This window comes from Styela clava, chromosome 2, assembly GCF_964204865.1.
Source record: "Styela clava chromosome 2, kaStyClav1.hap1.2, whole genome shotgun sequence".
NCBI classification, from domain to species: Eukaryota; Metazoa; Chordata; class Ascidiacea; order Stolidobranchia; family Styelidae; genus Styela; species Styela clava.
In genome coordinates, this window is record NC_135251.1 from 8,677,158 (window position 1) to 8,704,132 (window position 26,975).

The 26,975-nt window shown below is 35.2% G+C and overlaps 1 protein-coding gene across 4 annotated transcripts in view; it reads right to left on the reverse strand.

The window, feature by feature from the left end:
- LOC120336943 (uncharacterized) overlaps positions 1–26,975 on the reverse strand; it is a 67,367-nt gene that overhangs the window by 18,342 nt on the left and 22,050 nt on the right. For 3 of the 4 annotated variants that reach the window (XM_078119877.1, XM_078119875.1, XM_078119869.1), the window contains exons 20-22: positions 13,651–13,818; positions 11,380–11,547; positions 1,545–1,712 (exon numbers count right to left, since the gene is read on the reverse strand). In XM_078119877.1, the coding sequence (XP_077976003.1) occupies positions 1,545–1,712; positions 11,380–11,547; positions 13,651–13,818 (504 nt within the window). Of the gene's footprint in view, positions 1–1,544; positions 1,713–11,379; positions 11,548–13,650; positions 13,819–26,975 lie in introns of those variants that run through there. The other variant, XM_078119878.1, reaches the window with a different exon arrangement.

Below are 26,975 nucleotides of genomic sequence, written 5' to 3' on the forward strand. Positions count from 1 at the left end.
TGCGTTAATTAATATTACGTAATATTCTGACTTGACCATGTGACATATTATTTGTTCAATCCCATTCCATGGCAATTTATGCCTGTACCATCCCATTACGTGAGATTCCCATTCAAATACAATTCAAATGAAAATACTGAATTTCTGAAAATTTAGGTTCGGTGTCTATTAAATAGGACTTCATGTACAGTGAGATAGTACATACACGCAAAATGGCAAATTGATTGACTTTCTTATCTTTATAAATTAATAGGAATTATCTAACTATGACAATTTAGTATCATTCCTGCTCAGTTATTCTATTTCTCAGGAACTCTGCTCATTCATCAATAATAAATTTCCTGTTTATAGACTATTTCTAATAATTCGGTTAATCCGGGTAATTCCTGAAGCTTTTGCCTAAATTACATGTTAAAAACATCTACATATCTGATGTACACAAAGTACGTCATAACCAGAGCAGGTAACCAAACCTCTTTTCTCTGGCCCAATTGCTATGGATTGTCTGGGTTATGAAGACTCCATCCCAGATCGCGAAACCAATTTTTGTCCTAATCCAAAACCTAGATTTGGTTGTACTCCCGTATTATGTGAACCAAGATGGCGGACACCACAAACTCGTAATAGAACTAAAATAGGGAGAATTGATATAAAATTATGGCCTACAATTTTCCATGCTATATTCCGGTGTCCGCCATCTTGGTTCACATACGACGGGAGCGCCGATTTGGGCTTTACGCGCAACGATTTCTGATTTTGACGATGTATAAATACTATCGTCCTAGAGCGTTACCTTCCTATCAGTTTTAAACCGCGCCCCTAATTTCATAATGTTAATTTTGTTGACGAAAAAAACGTAATCCCATTATATAATATTGTCCCAATTGTCTTACGTGTTCCGCTCGTTCCAGGAGTAACCGATGTTAACGGAATAAGTTTTAGAGACCTTTTAGTATCCCAAATCCTTTATTTAATTGTTGGTTGTTTTGATAGATATCTTTGATTAAAATACAATAACCTTAAAATTATTGAGTTATTTGAGTATTGAGCTTTGTACTGTAACCCGACTATCCCTAAAAATCGTTGAACGTATAGCCTTATGTATAACAAAACAAAAACAATCCATGCAATTTATTGACAATGCGGTTGACAATGACAATAATCGGTTGCGCGTTGGTGTTCTTAAACTTTTGGAATCATTCAAATTTGTGGGGTTGAAAAAAATGTCGAAAGCGCGATATGTTCAATCGTTGATATATTATATGAGGTTTGAGATATAGCATATTCAGGTATTCAAATGATAGAATTGGACATGACTTTTGCACCGTTGACGTTTTTTTTTTTAAATTACTATTGAGTTATTCAAATGCACAATATGTTATTCCAAATAAATATATTTAAATTACACCATTCATTCTGAATACAAAAATTCAAACGAAGAGTTCGGTACTCGTTTTTAAAGTACGCGTACGTAATGAATACAATTAAAAACACAATCCGATACGATAATTAAAAAAAAAATTAATAACAATATTCCAACTTACTTTCAAAGAAATATCAGTTGCTCCTTGTGCAAATGCATTCAGTTTTTCACTTGTTAGATTACAGGTATCAAACTGCACTGTTCCTGCTTCAACAGTTGAAGAAACTTGAGCGAATTCATGAAATGCTTTTGGCTCCATGATCTTGTCTGCTATGTACAAAGTATTGATCTGCAAAATGAATATGAAAATAAAAATTGTAATTTATTTAAGAACTTGTTGGCTTTTATTACTTTGAATGCAACATATTTTATGCATAAAGATAATCTCACTTCAATGTGTATTTGTCGCGAATATCAATTTTATGAAGTATACTAAAAAGCTGCAAGATTCTAATAATTCATTTTAATAATTTATGAACTTGACGTCTCTAAGTTCGAGACATCCTCTCATCCGGTACGCAAAGTTGTCAATTGCCAGTATACCTTACCATAAAGCATGATAGCATGTCCTAATTCAATTTTTTATGTGTTTTTGAAATATAAAGTAAATATCACGAAGTAATAATCATAATAAATAAATATTTTCATATCAAATAAATGCTGTAAATTGTTTTTGTATATTATAATTTCTCATAATTATAAATTTTTCTAAACAACATTTATATAAAAAAAACGCTGAAAAGCGTAAATATTATTCTCAAAATGTGCTTCTTCGTAATGCAAATGCCAAAAAAATCCGTAAGCGTAACGGAGCGTCTAGAATGTTTTTCGTTTGACACTAGGTTGGCTTTGGCGAGAAGGCCGAAAACCGCAACAACGTTGTTTTTTTGTTTTAAAGTTTGGATTTTAGGATTTGGAAAAAAACACTTTATCTCAGGGCTTCCCAGACTTTTAAAATTTTTAGTGGCCCTTGGTCAGCGCTAATAACGCTAAACAGTTCGAAATATCGGTAATAAGGTCGCGATCAATAATAAGGTCATGCAAAAAAAAAAGTGCGAGTACTGAACATACAGATAACATCCTTTTTTTTAAGATTTATTCAAATCATTCAGATCTAAAACCTTCCTTATTTTTTAGCCGTAAATGTTGAAAAATTTTCAAAAAAATGCCTAGTATCCATGTATTACCTAAACAGCGAAAAATAAATATTCCCAAACCATAAATGTTACATGACATATCAAACTTCAGCATTGGAAGAATTGGACAATCTGATACAACTGCTTTATCGTTGCGAATAAAATTTATCACACTACTCACGCAGCAATAAAAAAAACTTTTGTATACTGCAAAAGTTATTGTAGGATCGCTAGTCAGTCAACCCACACGATGTTTGACAAGTTCATTTCTAAACCTTGGCAGCGGTGAAACTTGCCTTTGTTACGTAATAGTATGCTCTATGGGGCTTGCCAACACTCAACTACTGAATGTGTGTCAAATTTTGCGCAAGTACAGTACTGTAATATTCCTGTTATAAAACACACCACATGCGCTGCATTAAAATAGTTCAAGGCATTTTTTGAGGTATTATATTGAATTTACTAAACAGTAAACGCGATCAGCTACTAGAAACGTGGCGATTGACTTGTTGGCCACCCCTGGATCATATGAAACTCAGTGCAAAGAAGGTTTTTTATTGAAAGGCATCAATATGTATTTTTCACGGGAAGTCGCAACTTGAGCATATTTTTGGAGGACGTAACAATACAATGAAGTTCGAGAACCACCAAGTCCTAGTCGACTGAAAAAAATCTTTTCTACTTTTTAAATGGTGAATAATCTATATATAGCAGTTATTTTAAATAAAACGTGCAATTAAATTAGTAAATGAATATTAATATTCATATTTTGTACAATGAAAAAAATCTCGTTATTCTCTACATCTCCCAAAATGAGCCCTGGTGTTCCAAAGAAAATTGAAGACAATTTCTTATTTTTGGGGAAACATAGTATGATGATGTATTCACTCGGAATTCCGACATTATTGTTTTACACTATTTTTATTAATCCTATAATTTATTGATTACGACTATTAAAAAAGGGAGATTTAGTTTGTTCACATTTGAACTTCTGTTTGGGTATAATTGCGCTCAAACGATTCAGAAATATATGGTGCATGTTCTCTCTCTAGAATATGTTTCAGAACACCTCCTCGACGTTCGACACATCATAGCACCTGTTGCGTAAAGTTGTCAATTACCATAAACCTTACCATAAAGCAGGATAGCATGTCTTATTTCAATTTTTGTATGTATTTTGAAATAAAAAGTAAGTATTGTCAGATAGAGTATATTTAGGCGTTTCAGTCCATATCTTAGCTCATTTATCGATTTGAAGAATTTAATCCGAATCATAATCAATAATTTTTTATATTTATGAAATATTTTATACTTTAATTTATAAAAGGAAGTGCTGAAAAGCACATATATTGTTCTCAAAATGTGCCTTTTCGATGCAAAAAAATGTGTCGTCGAAATGGAGCGTCCTTATCACTTTAGAAAATATTTACCGGCAATTGCCTGGCATTCCATATAGCAGGAATATAGTTGTGAAATTTTAATGTGATTTTAGGGTAAAGATTACTTGAATTTTCGGTAAAATCGCTGTAGATCACCTGTGAATTTTACAGTATATCCCTAGTAATTCTTACAGTTTTTTCCGGTAATTTTCACCGGCAATACGCAGTAATATATACCGACGCTAACCTGTGAATTTACATTACAAATTTGGTGAATTTACATTCAGAACCCAGTAAAAACTACCGTAAATATTCTGGCATTACATTTTACAGGACATGAACAGTAAAACTCACAGACTATTTCAGGTAACAAGGTTTATTTATAAAATAAATGTGAACGTGAAATGAATGATAAAAGTTTGAAAAATGATATGAGAAATTGTAAAGTGAAACTTTAGAAACGCGAGGTAGGCAAAAACTTCTCTTTTAGAAGTTTTTGCTTGCAGGGTGTCCATTTACATAGCCACTTCAAACAAGGTTCTATTGACAGCTCCTGAAATTCAAGAAGAGAATGGTATTGGCAGAAGAGGAGTTTTTCCGGGTTAGTGTTGTCCGTGCAAATGTACTGCACTATCCATTTGCTTTCACAAAATCATGGCATTTTCTTTTTCATATCTTCAAGTTATCTGAAATGGAATGTACAAGAAGTTTCAATAAAAAAAAGGCAAAATTTGAAAATACTATGCGATTTGGGAATAAAATTAAACATTTTTTAGTATTCAGTCAACCAATCCATTTTTTTGCAACTTCTGGAATTATTTAATTATTTAATTTTTTTTCGCCTTAAGTTGCAAAAAATCTTTAGCCAATCAATCGATACAGAGTTTTCCAGTATATTGCATAACTTTGTAGATCAGATGGAAGCGGTATCTGAAATTATGTTCAAAAGAAATCAAACATTTAATACTCCCTGAAATTACACCCCAAATACATATTCCCAAAGAAGATGACAAAGTATCTCTTTTTGCAATTTAAAATTAACATTATAACTAACCTCAAATACTTCTTCTTCCTTTAAATAACATGTTATTGAATCCAATAATGTCAAATTTTTTAAAAGCCTAAGCCTGGAATTTCTCATGGTCAAGTGCTGTGGCAGACAATTTGTTCATGCCTTCATTATTGGATTCTTCAGTTTTCTAAAGGGAAAACACTGTTGAAAGGAATACTATACTTGTATAATGAGTAATTTATGTGCATTTTTAATTTTACGAACTCAAAGCATGTACCAGTAAATTGGGCTGGCCTAAATCAAATATTTAATTATTCCCAATAACGCTTGAAACAATTTTTAAATATGTAATATAAAATATGTTCAAATTCTGTATATGAATCTAATCAGTAAATAATTATATAGGCATATAATTAAATGATACCTGTATATTTCAAAGCCATATTCTTCAAGCTACAGTGTATTAATGCTGCAATGCAGTAACAGAGTAATGGTTCAACATCACCCCTTCTCCCAGTCTCTTGTTCCCCGTAAATATGCGATCGACACGAAGCCTCTGTTGATATTTTCCCCCTTATCTTAATTCCGTAATTAGATACCGACATTTCAAAGCCAGAAAGCCTAGATCTGTATAGACTAAGAGAAGGCATGCATTGCCTTACAGAAATACTGCCAATTCAGTAATAACAAAGGCAACTAAAGTATAACTGCTGTCGACTGACGTAAATATCGTCATATCAATGTTCAATAGTCTGGAATTCGTCAATCGAACGGACAAATTAGGGAGTAAAGCAAAAAAAATTGCGAGTGATAATTTCCTCGTTTGAAATATAAAAAAAGAGTTCGCCAGTAGGCCGTCTTCACTAGACTGCGAGATGACCTTGGCTAACGTTCATTTTACACGCAAAAATCCATTTGTAAATTCCTAATGCCTGGGCCCACCATATATCTGAAGGAAAAAACCGGGACGGCGCGGATTAGATGAGCCAACCGCGATTCGATTCTAACGAATTAGTAATTGTGAGTAGATTACGGGCATCAAAATTAGCTGTAAATTCCATTAAAATATCCTCTACTGGTCTTTGCTTTAAATAATGGAAATCGTTCAACTCAATAAAAAACTTGCACTTTATTTCGGGCATTTTGATGATTCAACGACACAACAGTTGGGTGTTAAATTAACGCATGGTTAATATCATGACATGTCGGTAAGTATTTTTCCCTCTATCTGAACTAGTAAAGTGAGACTCAAATCAATGGTAAATCGGCTGCCTCCGTCACAAATAAAAAACAATTTTGTAATAGTATCAAATAGAAAAATTATTGTCATACTGCAAAACCGGGACATTTGATTCTATCGCCGGGACGGTGGAAAAACATGCTAAAACCGGGACTGTCCCGGATAAACCGGGACGTATGGTAAGCCTACTAATGCCCAAAACACGAAAATGGAACGACTGTTACGTTGGCTTTGGCTTTACCAAAGTAAATAGAGATAATAGAGAATAAGCTCAATAAGCAATGAATAATTACGTCCATCTAAACTCCGGAACCACTGTGACAAAAATCATCCCCAGAAAAACGTCGACATCGTTTCTTGACTGCAAAGCGAGTTGGATTGACAAGAAATCAACATTGGCCAAGTTCGGTTTCGATGAAAAGCCCGCTCTTGAATGCAGCCAGAAGTGTCGTATCAGATTTTTACCCACTACTTAGCAAGAAAGTTTCTTCACTCATTGTTCAATTTGCCACAACTTATCTCTGCGAATCTGGTTCTTCTGATCTTGTTACAATCAAAACAAAATCTAGAAACCGTCTTGATGCCGACAGTGACATTTGCCTGGCTATATCAAAACGGTGTCTAATATAAGGAACCTCGTCAGACAGTCCCAAGCGCAAGATTCCCATTGACAGTATTTTGAAAAGCTTCCATTTTCATGTATGTGGTTTGCTTTTGCATTCCATAAAAGGTTGTAAAACATAATACAATCCAACACGTTCAGTTTTTCGGAATGGCGAACAGGGATGCCACGAGTGCAAAAAAGTGCCGGAAGGGGGCCACGAGCCATAAAAGGTTGAGAACCACTGATCTAGAGCGTTTACGTTTGGACTCGTCTTTGATCTAAATTTTCAACCGTCTTCATCCTTCATAATCTAGCACGGGGGTCACCAAACTACGGCCCACGGGCCGGATTCAGCCGCGGCGTCATTCCATCCGGCCCGAAATAACACGCAAGAATGGCGAAAATATTTTCCAAGGGAAATTTTCCTGAGCATCGTCTTCCTTGTTTATTTCGTAACTTTGGCCAATCAGCAATATGCAAAAAAGTGACGTAATAATGGGCCTTTTCGCTCCGCTCAGACACTTTTGTCATCCTGACAGATTTTCAGCTCTCAGCGGCGTAACGGTAGCGGCGACACGGCGTAACGGTACTTGGCAGACGTGATGCGTACATTTTTTGGCGCAAAATAGCGGATTTTTTAACATTGCTAATTTATGACTGCAACGTTTTGATAACAGCTAAACTCAGGATATTTGTCTAGAAATAGAAATCTTGTATATTTGTTTTCCTAGGATTTTCTCGATTTCTATTCAGCGATATAGATAGAATTTAATATTCAAGTCCTCAGAAATGTAGAATATATATTGTAGAATAAATTGAATGGATTTCCCAACTTTTGTGAATTTATTTTATTGCATGGACAAAAATATTTGTCCGACACGTTTCAACACAGTTTGAGTCATACCCGGCCCGCGGTTGAAAAAGTTTGGTGATCTAGCTCACCTAATCTAGCACATAATCGCAAATATATGTCTTTCAAATCTCAACTTTCCTTGCTAAGAATTCCCAGATATTTTTCTTTGTACACGCTGGTTAAAGATATAGCATTGACAAGAATGACAAAAATCACAACAATTTCCTTTGTTTGTAATGATGTGGGGAATTGAAAGACACTCAATACCCCTTCAGTTTTTAACCGTATAGGATATTGGGTAATTTTGCTGCTTTTTGTTAAGTTACGTGTTTAGACTTAAAGTCATACTAATCTTAAAATTAGAAGCAATCTCTCAGTCATAAAATACGTAACAATTAGACGTCCTGTAAGGTACGATGACGATAACGCGTCATGCCCTAAGGATACCAAAACCAGCATAAAAGCGACCATTCGTTGGGAGAGAAAAAAAGGATAACGATGGACAAGTAATTAACGAACTCGGGCTTGCAGTGAAACTTTGATTTTATGTGATTTATCAGTCATGACTTGGAACTGTCCTTTGTATTTGTAAATATACAATTGCCATATATGTATTCGGAACCAGGTGTATGTCTTCTTCGTAAGATCAGATCAGAGAGCAACAGAAATAGCCAAAAAAAACAGCAATACAGAAAATGTAGCAAAAAAAAAATCAAATGTTCCCTAAAAATGGTGACCCGACAGACGAACCAGCGCCTTTCTGAGATGGAGTCTGAAAAGCAACCGTTAGAACTAAAGGTGACCCCAAAGACATCAACTCCACAAGCAAGCCGAGGATACAAAGATCAAGGAAAAACAACAACCAAACCAAGATTCAGAAAGTATGAAAAATCAAGGAATTACAAGCGAAATACCAAAGACTCTGACAAAAAGAAAAAGACTGTTAGATTTAAAAGGTGTATGAGATTCACATTATATGGACTGTTATAAAAATATGTGTGTAAAACATTCACACTATATGAACTGTTTTACACCAGAAAAAAAACCGTAAAATCAAAAACTAGTCGGAACTCTTGACTACAAAAACAAATGAGAAAGATATGAAACGGAAGAACTTCAGAAAGAAACGCCCGCGAACCAACTTCAAGAAACCGCGCGATTGTAGCATTTTATATTGTACTATAAATATTTCAATTTCGTTTACAAAATGGACAGACATTCTTCTTCTTCACAGGTATTTCACGTTTCCTTCTTTCTAATCTTTAAGGCGTTCTATATTTGGTATTAAACCCAACGAGGTTTACTCAAAAATATTTAATTTATTCGATTTTGGCAGATATTAGCATTCGTTTTCTTTAAATATACTTTACGTTGACTTTAACATTTTTTTTCAAAATATGATTACAAATACGATCGTATTTCGAATCAGCGCTTCGGGATGCATTTGCATAAACGCGAGTGAAATTCTCATCATTTTTTATTTTTAAACGCCCAAAGAGGCTCATCACAATTATAGCCGGAAAGGCTCATAAACGCAACACGCGTATTTTTTTATTTTTTTCAGCGCTTCAAAATTTATTAATGTGAAACGAAGTGTATTAAAGCTAAGCATTGGTAGTAATCTGTCACCTAAATTATAAAATAAACCAACGCCAAATCTTTTTCTTTCCATACACTGTATAACACACACACATTCTGTCTCATAATCATAATTTCAACTTTCTTATGTTTTTATGAATTTTGTTGCATTTTGTGTATATATTTTCACTGCATGCCCAAGCTTGGCCACTGCTCCGCGACTAAAGTAGGTGCATAGTATAGGATATTGGGTAATTTTGCTACTTTTGGTTAAGTTACGTGTTTAGACTTAAAGTCATACTAATCTTAAAATTAGAAGCAATCTCTCAGTCATAAAATACGTAACAATTAGACGTCCTGTAAGGTACGATGACGATAACGCGTCATGCCCTAAGGATACCAAAACCAGCATAAAAGCGACCATTCGTTGGGAGAGAAAAAAAAGGATAACGATGGACAAGTAATTAACGAACTCGGGCTTGCAGTGAAATTTTGATTTTGTCTGGCTTATCAGTCATGACTTGGAACTGTTCTTTGTATTTGTAAATATACAATTGCAATATATGTATTCGGTACCAGGAGTATGTCTTCTTCATAAGATCAGATCAGAAACAACAACAATACAGAAATAATAGCAAAAATATAAATGTTCCCTAAAACCGTATTTCAGAAATAATTATTTAGTAAGTATATTCAATGACTAAAATATCTACTACGGACAATAAATGTACCACAAATATGTTATTTTACATAATTTTATCACTAATTCAAGTTTTATCATCCTACGATTAATCAGGCTTTTAGCTCTCGTATAATATATAGAGTTTTCATAATGCGTTAAATCCGTTGTTTGAATCGTAATATTGTTTTCTATACGCAATAGGTCGCTAATGAACCGCTCCATGTACGAAATTTTGCGTACGTGAGAAAATTCATCGACGATAGTAAACAAACATTCGAAACCTCTCTCCTTCATGGCCGTTGAACCTTACTTATGATAACGGCCCTCTCGCAAGCGTTATAGCCGTTTTGCTGTTTGTTTTCCTAACAAAATGATATCAGAGGCAATGGTGTAGCGCAAACAGCTGCCGAGTAACGAAGGGGTATATTTGTGAAGTCAACGCAGTTCAACGCAGTTCTTGTTTGTTTATTATTGTGCGGGTAATTATTAGTGCGTGTTTACGCGAGGAAAATGAGCGCTCGGCCGCGCAAATAACTTTTTTTCAAGTAATAACGTATTCCTTTGTATGTTTCTTAGCTTTCAAATATTTACAGATATAAAACTCGTAAAATTGAAAATATGCCAAAAAGGAGTGACGCACTATCCGGGTGCAAAAACACTCGGACAAGCCTATATCATGCTTGAAAAAGGCGCGAAAATGTCTTATTGGTTTTGTTTTGAGTGAAGTACATAATAAGACATGTACATAAAGAATGTTAACTCTTACTGACCAATCACCAATCATAGAGCCATATTCATATTACATATAAGTCTCATCCCGTTTTAACAGGGTTCGGCGCACGCAATCGTACATTTTAGGTCAGTGTTCAAAAACAGAGAGAATCACAGTATATGGGGTCCATGGGGTCACAAAAAAATCGGTCGAGAATTGAGCTTTATACTCATTATATAGAAACCAATTAATAAAATTCAACCAGTTTAGAATGATAGCGGCCGAATTAAATTTACTTTTGATAAAAATGATAATTGTAATGTCTCTGTATCACCGAATAACCAGAGATTATTACGAACATTATCATTGCGTGCCCTATAAAATGTAATATTTTTTTATATTAAATATAGATCCTTATGAAGCCATGAAATTTTGATTATCATGGTTCCGTTGTTCAATCAAATTTGGCTTTCAAAATAGTTTTGTCCGAAGATGTATTTATTAGCTTAATCGGTCTCTGAATACATTCTCACAATTAGTTATACATGAATCGCACAAAATTACCCGAACTGAAGAAAATAAACCACAGTGATTTTATTTGCCAGTTATTTCGAAATATCGCGACATGCTTCATAATACTCATGATGAATACTTGTATGTAAAGAAAGTGTAATTTGAAACTTATCTGGTTTGATTCACATTTTAAAAATACATAAACATTATAAAAAAAAACTTTGTTAACAAGTTTACATCTCCTTACTTTTAATCCACGGTCAGCAGCTCCCTGCCTAAATACTTTCAGTTTTTCACTTGTTAGACTACAGTTGATGAACGCTACTTTTCCTGCATTTGTAATTGAGGCAACTTCAGCAAATTTGTGGAATGCTTCGCACCTCATGGTCTTGTCAGATAGAGTTAATTCATCGATCTGTAAAATGAATATTCAATGATTAAATGAATATAATAGCTATATTGATAGCAACGTTTCATTTCCAGCATGATTAGGATCAATTAAAGTTGATTATCTGAACAATTTATGGATGGGATTGCCCAAATTGCCCAAATCGAATTAAGATATTTTCAAGAGATAGTATTATACCCTAATTTCACTTCACTGTCTTGTAAAATAACCTTAAATTATCGATCTGCGAAATAGATTATTCAGGTAGAGATATTATTATCCGAACAATGTATAGGCTTGCCTAAATTCTTTATCAGAAATTTTCATGTTTTCAATACATCCCTATCAAAAGTAAGATTCCGTATTACACTGGGAAAAAGAAGCTAAATCTCGTAAGACGAATGAAGCATCTACAAGTTTGAGAACATTATTGTTCCATTAGCCGAATTACAACTTCAAGAATTTCCAATATTTGATTTTTTTTCTTTTTTTGTTTTTAGGAAGGTTTGCGATAAAAAATATTTTTGAGCGCGCAACATCTTTACTGTTTCAATCGGATTTTCTCTTTCCTTTTAACAAGAACTCATTGAATAGGTTAGAAAAAAGCTGGAAATTTATATACTTTAGCCTAGAAGTGTGTTTGAAGGGGCAAATGATGCAGTTAAGATATTTTCAAGAGCGAGTATTCTAACTCATCAATGCTTTTAATAAACGTACATGAAATGAATTTCAAATTATTGTGTGTTAAATAAAAGAAAGTACCCAGACGGATGGATCTATATTTGTGTCTCATCAGACTCTATAGTTGTAAATGACAATACATCTGCTTGTGTAGTTTTTGCCATTCGGGAAAGGTTCATGACAAATAACTAATACGTGTCGTTTGTATTGTATTTTTGATTATCAAATGTGCTCGTGTTATTATATCGCCATTCCTTTAATTCACTGTAGCGAGGTAGCAACAGGTTATTGTTTTATGATGTTATTTTTGCTATTCGTTCTTTATGATTAGAATACCGACAAGACGGGTTGAAATATAATATGAACCTCGACCTCTTGCCAGTTCCGTAACGCTCATTCGCTCGATATTTTTGATTCATAGTCGTCGTTTTCGACGACTCAGGTCTTGCGTGTGTATTCATAAAATATTCAATATAGCGTAATTTTAAATATAGTTTTTTAAATTCAATTTAATTTTTCACCATGTAAGTATTTCAACCGATAAAGCGAATTTGTTGAGCGACGCAAGCTATCGGGTGTTTTAAGGCATTGAGACTAAATTTTCATCATTTGAGTTTTTTTTCTTCTTTAACCCTTTCTACGTAAACCAATGTCTGTTTTTTACCTTACTCCACTGCGAAATATTTATTTCCTTGGCCGGTGGCTGTGCTTTCATAATATGACATGAAGCAGACGGAAATATTTGGTGCTTATGGAAATAAATACGGTAAAAAAGATGTTTACGGGCTAAAGTAAACTTCACACTGACAATAACAATTGGCACCTGATGACAATTCAGCAACTTTTTCAGTCTCTGGAAAACTTAATTATTTTTAGGTTGTTTTGAAAGCTCTCTTTAATTAAAATACACTAACCATGAAAATACTGAGTTTCATTTTGTTTAATGAGCTTTGTCCTGTAACCCGTAAAACCATGTGTCCCTAAAACTTGTTGTAAGCCATTTGTCCGTAAAATACTAAAATCAATATAATTTACGACTTGAAAAGTGTTTAAGATTTAACATATTTGTGAATTTAATGCAAAAGTATTACACATGAATTTTTCACTATTGGCGTTTTTTTAAAGAATAGGCTACTATTGACATAATCATGTCAATGATTTTTGTATTAATTGTAATTAATTGTAATGTATTTTTATTTAATTGAAATTTGCATTACATTATTACAAATAAATATATTCGAAATACATCAATAATTTTGGAAGAAAAATTAAAATGGAGAGTGCATTTGCATAAATTTCGTAATATTCACATTTCATTTTTACATCTTTATATACACTCGTGTAAAGCGCGCTTGTATATATAATACAATTAAACACACTCTGATACGATTAATATTTGAAAATATTTGAAAATTAAAAGATTTTAAAAATAATATTCCAACTTCTTACTTTCAAACTAAAATCAGTTGCTCCTTCTGCAAATGCATTCAGTTTTTCACTGGTTAGATTACTGACATCAAATTGCACTTTTCTTGCTTCAACAGTTGAGGCAAGATGAGCGAATTTATGGAATTCATCGTGCTCCATTGTCTTGTCGGCTAGGTACAAAGTATTGATCTGCAAGATAAATTTGAAATTATTAACTTTACTGTAATTATGAACTTGTTATCTTTTATTGCCTCGAATACAACGTATTTTATGCATAAAGGTAATATCACTTAAATGTGTATTTGTCGCGAACAATAATTTTGTGGAATATACTAAACGGCTGCAAGATTCGAACAATGTAAGGCTTCAAATAAGTACTTCAAATAAGTACAAATCCTATAATTTATTGATTACGACTAATTAAAAAGGGAGATTTAGTTTGTGTACATTTGAACTTATAATTGCGATCAAACGATTCAGAAATCTATGGTGCATGTTCTCTCTAGAATATGTTTCAAAACACCTCCTCGACGTTCGACACATTATTGCATCTGTTGCGCAAAGTTGTCAATCACCATTAAACCTTACCATGAAGCATGATAGCATGTCTTTATTCAATTTTTGTATATGTTTTTAAATAAAAAGTAACTCATTTATCGATTTGAATAATTTAATCGGAATCATAATCAATATTTTTTATATCGAATAAGTGCTGTAATTAGTTTTTTGTATATCATAAGTTTTTATATTCATGAAATATTTTATACTGTAATTTATAAAAGGAAGTGCTGAAAAGCACATATATAATTCTCAAAATGTGCATTTTCGATGCAAAAAAATGCGTCGTCGAAATGGAGCGTCCTTATTTTATAGAATCTAGAGCAGTGGTTCTCAAACGGGGGCTGGGAGCTTCCCAAGGGGGCCCCGAAGCAGTTCAAGGGGGGCCATGACACAAGGCTAATAATTGATCCATACAGAGACCCTGTTTGCATACTATCATTTCAAAATAAAATTCTTCGTTCAGGCGTTCACCGCAGTTTCATTGCCTGAATAGGTTATTTGCGATCGCAGTGTCAATTCACCTACGTGAATTGTTTGATCATAATGGTATTTGGAATTTACAAATCAAAAGAGTTCGCCAGTAGGCCGTCTTCACTAGACTGCGAGATGACCTTGGCTAACGTTCATTATACACAAAAAAAACCATTTGTAAATTCCTAATGTCTGGGCCCACCATATATCTGAAGGAAAAAAACGGGACGACGCGGATCAGCTGAGCCAACCCCGATTCGATTCAAGGGGATTAGTAATTGTGGGTAGATTACGGGCATCAAAATTAGCTGTAAATTCCATTAAAATATCCTCTACTTGTCTTTGCTTTAAATAATGGAAATCGTTCAACTCAATAAAAAACTTTATTTCCGGCATTTTGATGATTCAACGACACAACAGTTGGGTGTTAAATTAACGCCAGATTAATATTATGACATGTCGGTAAGTATTTTTCCCTCTATATGAACTAGTAAAGAGAGACTCAAATCAATGGTAAATCGGCTGCCTCCGTCACGGATAAAAAACAATTTTGTAATAGTATCAAATAGAAAAATTATTGTCATACTGCAAAACCGGGACATTTGATTCTATCGCCGGGACAGCGGAAAAACATGCTAAAACCGGGACTGTCCCGGATAAACCGGGACGTATGGTAAGCCTACTAATGCCCAAAACACAAAAATGGAACGACTGTTACGTTGGCTTTGGCTTTACCAAAGTAAATAGAGATGATAGAGAATAAGCTCAATGAGCTGAATGAATAATTAGGTCCATCTAAACTCCGGAACCACTGTGACAAAAATCATCCTCAGGTGAAAAACGTCGACATCGGTTTCTTGACTGCGAAGCGAGTTGGATTGACAAGAAATCAACATTGGCCAAGTTCGGTTTCGAAGAAAAGCCCGCTCTTGAATGCAGCCAGAAGTGTCGTATCAGATTTTTACCCACTACTTAGCAAGAAAGTTTCTTCACTCATTGTTCAATTTGCCAGAACTTATCTCTGCGAATCTGGTTCTTCTGATCTTGTTACCATCAAAACAAAATCTCGAAACCGTCTTGATTCCGACAGTGACATTTGCCTGGCTATATCAAAGACGATGTCTAATATAAGGAACCTCGTCAGACAGTCCCAAGCGCAAGATTCCCATTGACAGTATTTTGAAAAGCTTCCACTTTCATGTTTGTGGTTTGCTTTTGAATTCCATATAAGGTTGTAAAACATAATACAATCTAACACGTTCAGTTTTTCGGAATGGCTAACAGGGATGCCACGAGTGCAAAAAAGTACCGGAAGGGGGCCACGAGCCATAAAAAGGTTGAGAACCACTGATCTAGAGCGTTTACGTTTGGACTCGTCTTTGATCTAAATTCTCAACCTTCTTCATCCTTCATAATCTAGCGCGGGGGTCACCAAACTACGGCCCACGGGCCGGATTCAGTCCGTGGCGTCATTTTATCCGGCCCGCAATAACACTCAAAAATGGCAAAAATATTTTCCAAGGGAAATTTTCCTGAGCATCGTCTTCCTTGTTTATTTCATAACATTGGCCAATCAGCAATATGCAAAAAAGTGACGTAATAATGGGCCTTTTCGCATCCGCTCAGACACTTTTGTCATCCTGACATATTTTCAGCTCTCATCGGTATTCCGACACGGCATAACGGTACTTAGCAGACGTGATGCGTACATTTTTAGCGCGAGATAGCGGATTTTGTAACATTCCTAATTCATGACTGCAACGTTTTGATAACAGCTAAACTCAGGATATTTGTCTAGATATAGAAATTCTTGGATATTTGTTTTCCTAGGATGTTCTCGATTTCTATTCAGCGATATAGATAGAATTTAATATTCAAGTCCTCAGAAATGTAGAATATATATTGTAGAATAAATTGAATGGATTTCCCAACTTTCGTGAATTTATTGTATCGCATGGACAAAAATATTTGTCCGACCCGTTTCAACACAGTTTGAGTCATACCCAGCCCGCGGTTAAAAAAGTTTGGTGATCTAGCTCAGTGATTCCCAAAGTGGGCGATATCGCCCCCCGGTGGGCGAAAACGATACAAAGGGGGGCGAAAAAGTCGAAGGGGGCGATAGGGGGGCGATTTCGCGAAACCTGTTTTTGGTCGGCGCATCGTGCGCTTGATTACTGTATTCTGCGTGCTTTCGTAGGTTTGAATCACGTGGGCGATTATCACACGCGAAAGGATTGCTGGACTCGTCTTCGCAGTAAGGTACGGTAGTTTGCGTATCCCATTGGTCGGGAAATCTGTAATAATCTGGCCCGGGACGCTTCACTGAATGAATCTTTTCCCGACCTTTGACCCCGGAAAATTTTTCCCATACTTTACCATTCTAAAATTTTCGGTGTTCATTTTGAGAGTGGTTTCGCGAGTTGTTGCATATGAAATGAAGTATTTGTTTCAAACTATCATTCTAATTGATACCATCCAAAAATCTGTTTCAATGTGTCTAGTGTAGTCTATCACAGCTATTTCTACACTAATTTTTGATCACTGTAATTAAACTGAAACTCTTAGGAGGACAAGGTGATCATTGACTTATTTCATTTAAATTTTCGAAAAACAACTAAAAACTAACGAATATAATTCAAAATTGCGAAAATGAGGTAATGTTCACGACCACGCCTGAAAGTCTGTCTGAGTGAGGAATGCTTCTGAGCGGATGCGAAAGGGGGCATTATTACGTTAATATTTGCATCTTCCTGATTGGCCAATGTCACGAAGTAAACAAGAAAGTCTTTGCCAGGAGAAACACCCAAACGGCGGTTTTAACGATGAATTAACTTTATTTCTTATCTACGCTCGAGGAGTAAATTACATTTTTTTTACGTAACAGAATTTATCGTGAGACACGTTTAGACTAAATTTAATTATATCCTAAAAATTATATTGAACAACTACTCGTTTAACGAGCCTACAATTCAATTATAATTAGACAAATGCAAACACGCAGAAAAGTTGATGTTGAGTGCAGGGGTTCAATAGCGCAGTAAATATTCGAATATATTGCAATGCAATAAGGAAATCAAATTCATATTCTATTCGAGAGATTCATCACAGCTTCATTTTTGTAACAATGTATCTTCTCAAAGAAAATCTTTATCAAATTTTCACACGCCATGCGAAAATATTCACTTCAATGTTTCGAAGTACATATTTGTGCGAACAAATATTTTTGAAAATGAACATTACAAAGAACTAGGATTAGTGATGCCCATTAGAAAATCTTCCGATCTTGGCGTCGTAAAGCTATCAAGCGTGATGCAGCAACAAGACAGTGTCACCTCAAATGTCATTGTAATAATTTTTTAATAAGACGACTGAGTTGAGTTCACGAATTGTCGCAGTTTTTGCACGAGATTCCGTTTTTAACTTTCAAAAAATATATGCGATCCGCAAAAGACTAGCAACCCTAAATTTTGTCCCGCGAGCGACGTAAAATTTGCCGACCCCTGAGCCATCCGAGTCCACGAATTCAAAACAAATGGCTGATTATTTCTATGGACTGGTGATCGGACTGGAGGACGTGGTAGGATGAGGAATGGGGGATGAATTTCACCGAAGACCGTTATGTATCATGTATTTTGATGAAGGTCATAAGGCTGTAGAGATGAATGAGATGTACCTAAATCATTAGTATAAAATTTAAAAAAATCATCTTGTTTTCATTATTTCAATGTAAAACGGGGTGTGAATGAGAGTTGAATGCTATAAGGCAATAGTACACTGCGGTTTTTGAGGAGGTAGAACCCTGGATTCTTTCATTTCCGACCTCTGATATGGTGAAAAACGGGTTTTCAGCAGTGACACTATTGCTACCAAAACAACCAAATCGCTTTTACCATCAGTAAACGGGGTAATTTTAGATAAGATAAAAAAAAACTCGCTGAAGAACACCAAGCTCATCCATCTCATTAAAAACACTATGTATAAACTATGATTTGTCTCCTTATTTGGTATGTAATATATTCGTTTCAGACTTCCAATTTTTTTGCAGTGCCGGGGGGCGATGAAGTTGCATAAACTACTGTAGGGGGGCGATGGTACAAAAAGTTTGGGAACCACTGATCTAGCTCACCTGATCTAGCACATAATCGCAAATATATGTCTTTCAAATCTCAACTTTCCTTGCTAAGAATTCCCAGATATTTTTCTTTGTACACGTTGGTTAATGATATAGCATTAACAAGAATGACAAAAATCATAGCAATTTCCTTTTTTTGTAATAAAGTGGGGAATTGAAAAAACAATCAATACCCCTTCAGTTTTAACATTATTTCGGAAATATTTATTTATTAAGTATATTCAATGACTAGAATATCTACTAAAGACAATAAACGTACCACAGATATGTTATTTTACATAATTGTATCACTAATTCAAGTTTTACCAACCTACGATTAATCAGGCATTTGGCTCTCGTATAATAATAATATATCTCGATATAATATATTCTCGAGTTTTTATAATGCGTTAAATCCGTACACGCAATCGTACATTTTAGGTCAGTGTGTAAAAACAAGGGGTTCACAGTATATGGGGTTCATTGGGTCACAAAAAAATGGTCGATTATTGAGTTTTACATTCATAATATAGAAAACAAATTACTAAAGTTCAACCAGTTTAGAATCAGCCAGTTTGATAAAAATGATAATTGTAATGTCTCTGTATCATCGAATAACCATAGATTATTACAAACATTATCATTGCGCGCCCTTTAGAATGTAATTTATTTTTTATATTAAATATAAAAAGTTTCGTCCAAAGATGTATTTATTAGCTTAATCAGTCTCTAAATACATTCTCATAATTAGTTATACATGAATCGCACAAAACTGCCCGAACTAAAGAAAAGAAACCTGAGTGAATGAGTGAGACTGAATTGATTAATAAGTATCAACTATGACTACATAGTTGATAAGCATGGTGTTAATTTAATAAATACTCATGATAAATACTTGTATGTAAAGAAAGTGTAATTTGGAACTCATCTGATGTGATTCCCATTTAAAAATACATAAACATTATATAAAAAAACTTTGTTAACAAGTTTACATCTCCTTACTTTCAATCCATGGTCAGCAGCTCCCTGTCTAAATACTTAAAGTCGTTAAATATTTTATCTTTGCGACAACACTACATAATAATACTCGTTTTCGATAAAATCCTAAATAGTGAAAGCTTTAAAAAATATTAGATAGTTTCATTTCGTGGATGAATTAGTTAGTATATATACCTTAATATATATTTTTTTTTATTAAAAAAGGCATTATTCCGGTAGAAACTGTTCAATTAATTTGAATACCGTATTTTAAAGAGGTTAAAGTAATAAAAAATAAATGATAGTTTAAATTTTCAAGGCCCTATCTTGCCTAACGGTATTCCCGACCCGGTTTCGAATCCCATGACAAATGGGATAATTTTCATGAGGATTGCTGGACTCCTCACCGTTGCAGGTTGGTTCACGTGATGGCATATTGGCTGCGTCCTTCTCCTACGTTTGCATAGGCATTGTGCTGAAGCTTGAGTAGGAGAGTATGGTAATTTATACTCGTTCATAATGACATTCAGGTATTCCTGCGAGCAGTAGCGGGTCGAAATTTGAACATATTACGACTGGATGTGATAAAAAAAAAAAAACACGTACAAGATCTAAACATGCTAAGCATGCTCAGGATGTTCTCTATAATAAAATCGGAATTTATCAAGACCAAAGTTAAACTGGATAATTAAGATAGATATATAAATGATTTTTGCATAAAAGCAGTGCAGCAGTGGGTAATAAAGAGCTTTACTCATCATATAGACATGTGTGCTTATTAATAATAATTTTGCAATTTTTGAGCGACTGTTACACGTATTTAAAGTTATAATACATTTGATTGTATCCCGTCAAGTAGACTGTTGTTTATGGGGATTTAGAGAACACAGGCTGTAATATTCGTTCCTGAATGTACCGTCCCGTCAGAGCATAATAATAAAAATACCGCGTCTACAAGTTAATTTATAGTATTAACATCTTTGGCACACTGTGATCCAAGTGGACACTGTTTTAGAGTTGGCACAGCGTGACCACTACTACAGTAATTAAAAGTCGAGAAAACAAACTGCAGTACACCAGAACAACAATTAATTGTATCCGAGAAACAAATTGCAGTACACTACAGTAATTGAGTCTCAAGCTGGGTGGCAAATGAAGGGGCCATACATCGATTAATTGTTGAGCCGGGTGGCTTGTTGCAGTACGTTACAGTATAACAATTATTTCATAAACCGGTGATGAATTGTAGTGTGAAGCAGTGCAATAATCAGTACATTGAAACACTGTACATATAATCACCAGTTGTGACGCTTTTGATCATGGCGTCAGGTAATGATTCATCCAGCACCAGTACGAGTGGCAAAACTGAAGTAGACATTTTATCACCTAAGACCTTGACTGACGGAAATTAAGAACTGAAACAACCACAGCCGAAGGTGGCAAGCACCCACAGAAAACTGCTATTGTCAAGATTACTGCAGGTGATAAAAGGAAGGTTGTTGAAATGCTGAAAATTCTAAAAGGAAGCATTGCAAGGTAAAAAAAGGCTACTTTTATGCGGTTATGATACACAGAAAATTAAACACATGTTTGTCAAAGTTATTGATAATAATTAGAGCTCATTGGAGCATATATTTCGTGTGATGAAAAATTGTATTTCACACGATGAATTGAAATTATTCGAGAATCATCGTATCGAAATCAACAGTCTGCTTGAACACTTGACGCAGAAAGTGAAAGAGGAATTGAGATCAATAAAGAACCTTGAGACGAGATCACGTAATTTATCTGGTAGAAGAAAATCAACCAAGAAAAGTGACATTTTTAAAATTTCTGTCAAATCGAACTTAGAACAATCGCACGAAGCAAGTAAAACTTTGGCGGTGCTGGAAGCTAAGTAAAAGTGAAAAAGTAGAAAATCCATTCGGATTGAATCAATCTGTGTATTCTGACATGCCATTTGTATCTATGCGACTCAATACTAATTTGAAAAACAATGTTACCAGTGAGATTGTGAATTTTAATGTGCCGGTTTTATGTAATAATTCTTTTGTGCCCTCTGAGCTCTCGCAAACTGTCAAACCTCCTGTTGTCCAAGCCCAACCACCACAAATCTCATACAGCGGTGGTGTCGGCCAGTCTGGTCTTGATCTTGCTCAGAGTTTGCTTTCTACCCAAAGATTACCAAATATTAAAGTTTGGAAATTCAGTGGTGACCCTTAGGATTATCCACTATGCGCAGGGGTAGGCAATCGCCGGTCCGCGGAAAGGTTACTGCCGCTTCGCAGAGAGGTGACACAAAAACGGACAAGGCCGTAATAAAACCTCTTCAATCTAACCACAAACCCTACGATTAAAAAACAGCACCCAACACAACAATAAACCAGACAAACACTACGCCAGGGGTCTGCAAAACTGAGGACCAAATGCGGACTGTGAACTGAGTTGTTGCGGCCCTCGAACGACCCGACATTTAATACATAAGACCAAATATGATTCTAAATTTATTATTGTCTCTACACGGATTTATGTGGTAACTGTGCTGATGTACGGTGCTTGTTTGATAATAAGTAGCGTGGGTTGTATATTGTTCGAGTTAATTTTGATTTTTAAAAATTAAAAATGTCTGGGAAACGGAGCGACGAGGGTCGAGCATTCCAAAGTGCTTAAACGTAAAAATGTTTTTCCTTCTTGCGCATTCCGAAACCGGTTTGCTCGATATGCCCAGTCAGCATCGCAGTTGTTAAGGGTTTTAATGTTAAACTCGTTACGGAACGAGTCGTCGAAAATTCTACCCCGAGACCCGGGACTGCGCCACAGCTCACCTGTGCGTTAGTGCAAAAGATGTAATGTGCACGGTCGGAAGAATATATGGCCTTGAGCAGCTTTATCTAAAATGCATTACACTTAGAATAAATTTCGTACTCGCCTGTCAGATCATCATTTGGACGACAAGTTGCCATAAAAACATCATCTTTCACATTGATAATAAGTAAATAAAAACAATGTATTGTTGAATAATATATTAAAAACGCCACATACACATCCCATTGTGGCAGGCTTTCAACACAGCAATAGAAGGGCAACAATGCGAATGCGCCATTAAATTTAAATTAATGTAGCGATTGTTCGAAGGCGGAAATAAAAATATTGCGGCCCGCGCGCTACCGGAAATGTGTATATTTGGCCCGCAAGTGCATGAAGTTTGCTGACCACTGCACAACACTATTGAGCAGCATGTCTGACTTCATAAACAATTGCCATGTCAGTATGTCGCAATAATGCTGGGTCAATTGTTTTCTCTACGCACGTATAAGAATGTCTCTCATCAGTCCGAATAAGATCACCCCAACAAAACGATACAGGCATTGTTAACTTTCCCGAAATCTTATTAATGTGAGGCCTGGTTTTCAATATTGATACCTACAAAAACGAAATATCGAAGTAGGGTGGATGTAAGAAACACGTTACGTGTGTCAATGTCGACCATATCTCGAATATGGGACAGTGAATGGCCCTCAAACAAATACATTTATCGCGTTAAATAGCATCACCGTCGTTTTTAATGCTGGACTTTACCCTATACTTTAGTATAGGGCTTCCCAAACTTTTGAGCTCGCGGCCCCTTTTAATATATAAAATTTTTTCGCGGCCCTTGTTCACGCTAATAATGCTAAACAGTTCAAAATATGCATTTTTGATATTTTATTGACACAGCTAATTTTCAACTTTTAATAGTGCTACTCAATACCAAAAACATCTGTCCTCATATTATTCAATGTTTAATGGGTGCGAATGCTCGAATGCTTTTTCCTGCATAGCAAGCTCAGCCGTGGCACAATGTTTGTTTATGCAGGCCTAATGATGAATTTCGATGTCTGCCCACCGACGACCTGGTCCTAATCCCGAATTGTTCACTCTTATTGATCAAACTTAGCATAAAACAGCGGTTTGCAGCGGCACCAAATCATCAAGGAAAAAGCTAATGACGCACCTCCACTAAAAAAATATGCTGCCGCAAAATAAAAAACAAGTTTGTCATCGTTAATATGTACTGTATGTCTTTTGAGGTTTATAAAAATGTAGGCCTAACTCTGCCTAGCTTTTCTTTAAAATGCTTGGTGGTGGTATAATAAATAGGTTTAATTCTGAAAATTCGGTTTTCTGTAGATAACGATTATTTTTTCTTGGTTTAAAAAGCGTTGCACACTCCATCTCTTTTGCGATTTCGTATTTATATAAAGCAGGCTTTTCTACCATGGCCCAATAAATGTGATTGCACTGACTGTTGTTAGGTTTTGTTTGTTCCTTTATATAAAACTCATTGCAAAAAAGGTATTATATTGAAATGTATCAATACGTACGGTATGTTTCACGGGAAGTCGCAACTTGAGCTTATTTCTGGAGGGCGTCACAATACAATGAAGTTCGAAAACCACTGAGTCCTAGTCGATAGAAAGAAATCTACTTCTTAAATTGTTAATAATCTATATGTAGCAGCTATTTTAAATGAAAACGTGCTATTAAATTGGTATTATATTTTGTTATTCATATTTTGTATATTAGAAAAATCTCGTTATTCTCTACATCCCCCAAAAATACGCCCAGTGTTCGAAAGAAAATTGAAGACAATGTCTTATTTTCGGGAAAACACGGTATGATGATGTATATTCACTCGGAATCGTGAAATTATCGTTTTACACTATTTTTAATAATTGTATTTCAAATCAAGAGTGAAAAAGTGCAATAGATATAGTACTTGTAAACTTGTACTTGTGTAAAATTGGTGTTCTCTTCGCGGCCCCTAGAATTCGTTTCGCGGCCCCCTCCAGGGCCGCGGCCCCTAGTTTGGGAAGCAAGCCCTGCTCTAGTAAAACATCATTTTTAATGTTCCCATTGTCCCACCAAAGAAATCTTAGAAGATTTCAATAGGGCTTGCTAACATCAAATTGGTGAAACATAGTCACGAGAGCAAAGTTCTCTTTTCTGAATAAGCACGAAATGCCCAACATACCATTCATAAAATCAGGACCCTGCAAAAGGTAATCATTCAGTAACACCCCACTATACACAACAGAACAATCAAAGACAACTTCTTATGATGATATACACCCATATGTGGAACTTATTTATCCTACCATCATCGACACACAACTCACACTCCGGGACATTTCCTGCCCAATTTTCATCTGATCAAGAGAAGAGAACCATTAGAAGAAACAGTTGTACAAACTGAATCCTATGCTAGATCATCAGGGTCTCTATTAAGAGTTGGTGGTCGGATTGTGAAATAGATGAGATATTAGAGCAGTGTTTCCCAACCCGAGTCCGCGGTCTCAAATGAGTCCGCGGAGCGTTTGAATGAGTCCGCAACGAGCCAGAAATTCAGCAACGTTGCGATTTACGTTAGAATTTACATAAAAAACAAGTGGAGTAACATAACATTAATCGAGTCAATAATTACTGGTTACCGAGTATATCTGAGCATATATTCGAATATTCAACTATTAGAATAGCAATTTACTATTCTAAAATTTGGTAACAGGTGACGCGATAGGTCACTTGCGCTTAATCAGGGTATATCCGCGGGTTCAATCTATATGCGGGTGCTAAAACCCATGGGTTAGGGTCAGTATGGGTTAAAATATCCGTAAAACAAAAAAACATTTACATAGGTGCAATAGTATGCAGGTGCAATTGCCGTGGGTTCAAATGTAATGGAACCGTATTTCACAACTCACTTGCGGATTTCCGACGAAAACACGAGTCTGCACACGCTTCGATAAATACCTAAGTTGTGTTTCTCGCGAGTTCTCACAACGAGGAATAATTTTTTTTCTTCCTATTTGGTGTTAATGGTGGCTACCCATATTTTCTAAATTGAAAAGCGGCAATACAAAAAACTATAAATAAAACGAAGAACACCATAAGCTTTGTTTTATGATGATCCGCGACCGATTAAAAACGCTTTTTAGACATTGCAAATCGCAAACTTTTGGATGCTACCGTACCAGTGCATTTTCCATTAGGATTCTTTGCTTTACTGCCTCCACATTGGTACGTACAGTACTGCTGTATGTGTTGTATACGAACAGTTCAGATTTGACGAATTCCCAAAAATACAAATCGAAACAAATAGCAATCGGGCGCGCATTTCAGGGTTCACGGATTGTCATCATATTTTCTGAGTACTATTGCTTTAATTTCGTCAACACAACCGCAGATTAAAATGATCACAATGAAATTAATTATAAACCATGGCGATGAATATGTATTTTTGATTTACTAATATACTTTGAATATATTTTAATAAGTACTAAATCAAGTTGTACTTTCTAAAAATTTATAATACAATAATACTAATAATTAAAATAGAAGCCGGTAGGCGCCCAGTTGGATCTCCGCCATTGCTTGAGACTCGCATCATTAAAGTTTACTAACGGATAATAGGAGACACTACTTAAAAACGCCAGTTCATTTTGAACGCTGCGCGTTTCGCAGTCTTACTCGCGTGAATGGTATATTGTGGCAGAAAATTAAAAAATAATCTTCACTAAAACACCTAAGGCTCCTCCAGTTTATGGAGTATCGAGACCAAATTTAAGTTATTGGAAAGAGTATTTTGCTATGCGGAAGGTAGGGTTCTTGGAATTTTAATTTTCGACTTGGTTGGTGAGAAAATGGCGATAAATTGTAAAAGAAATTAACATTTCATAATGATCGGCGCGTTTTTCGTTGTTTCCGTGGAAACGAAACCTCCATACGGACTTTCTATAAAACGCATATTACTAGGGCGGCAGGATAACCCACATGAAAAAATTCATCTAGATCCATTCGGCCGTTTTGACGCTACGTCGAAACCGACAGACAAATATAGGCCTACTAGGAATAATCTCCTAGAGCGGAGATCAAAAATATTCAACGACTATATTAATAAATATTGTTAGCAAAGAATTATTTCTAGTGTAATTAGGATCAATTAGATATGCCACTATTGGAACAATGTACAAAATTCCTCAGCTGAAAAATAAAATATTTCCAAAACAACAATATATATATATTATAGATAAGTATCCGTATTACACTGGGAAAAAGAAGCCAAATCACATATTACAACCAAAGCATCCATAATTCAATTCATAAAACGTTCAATCGTTACTGGCCAAGTTAAACAACATTAGAATTTTTATATTATTTTAATTTTGTCGTTTTACATAAACATTGC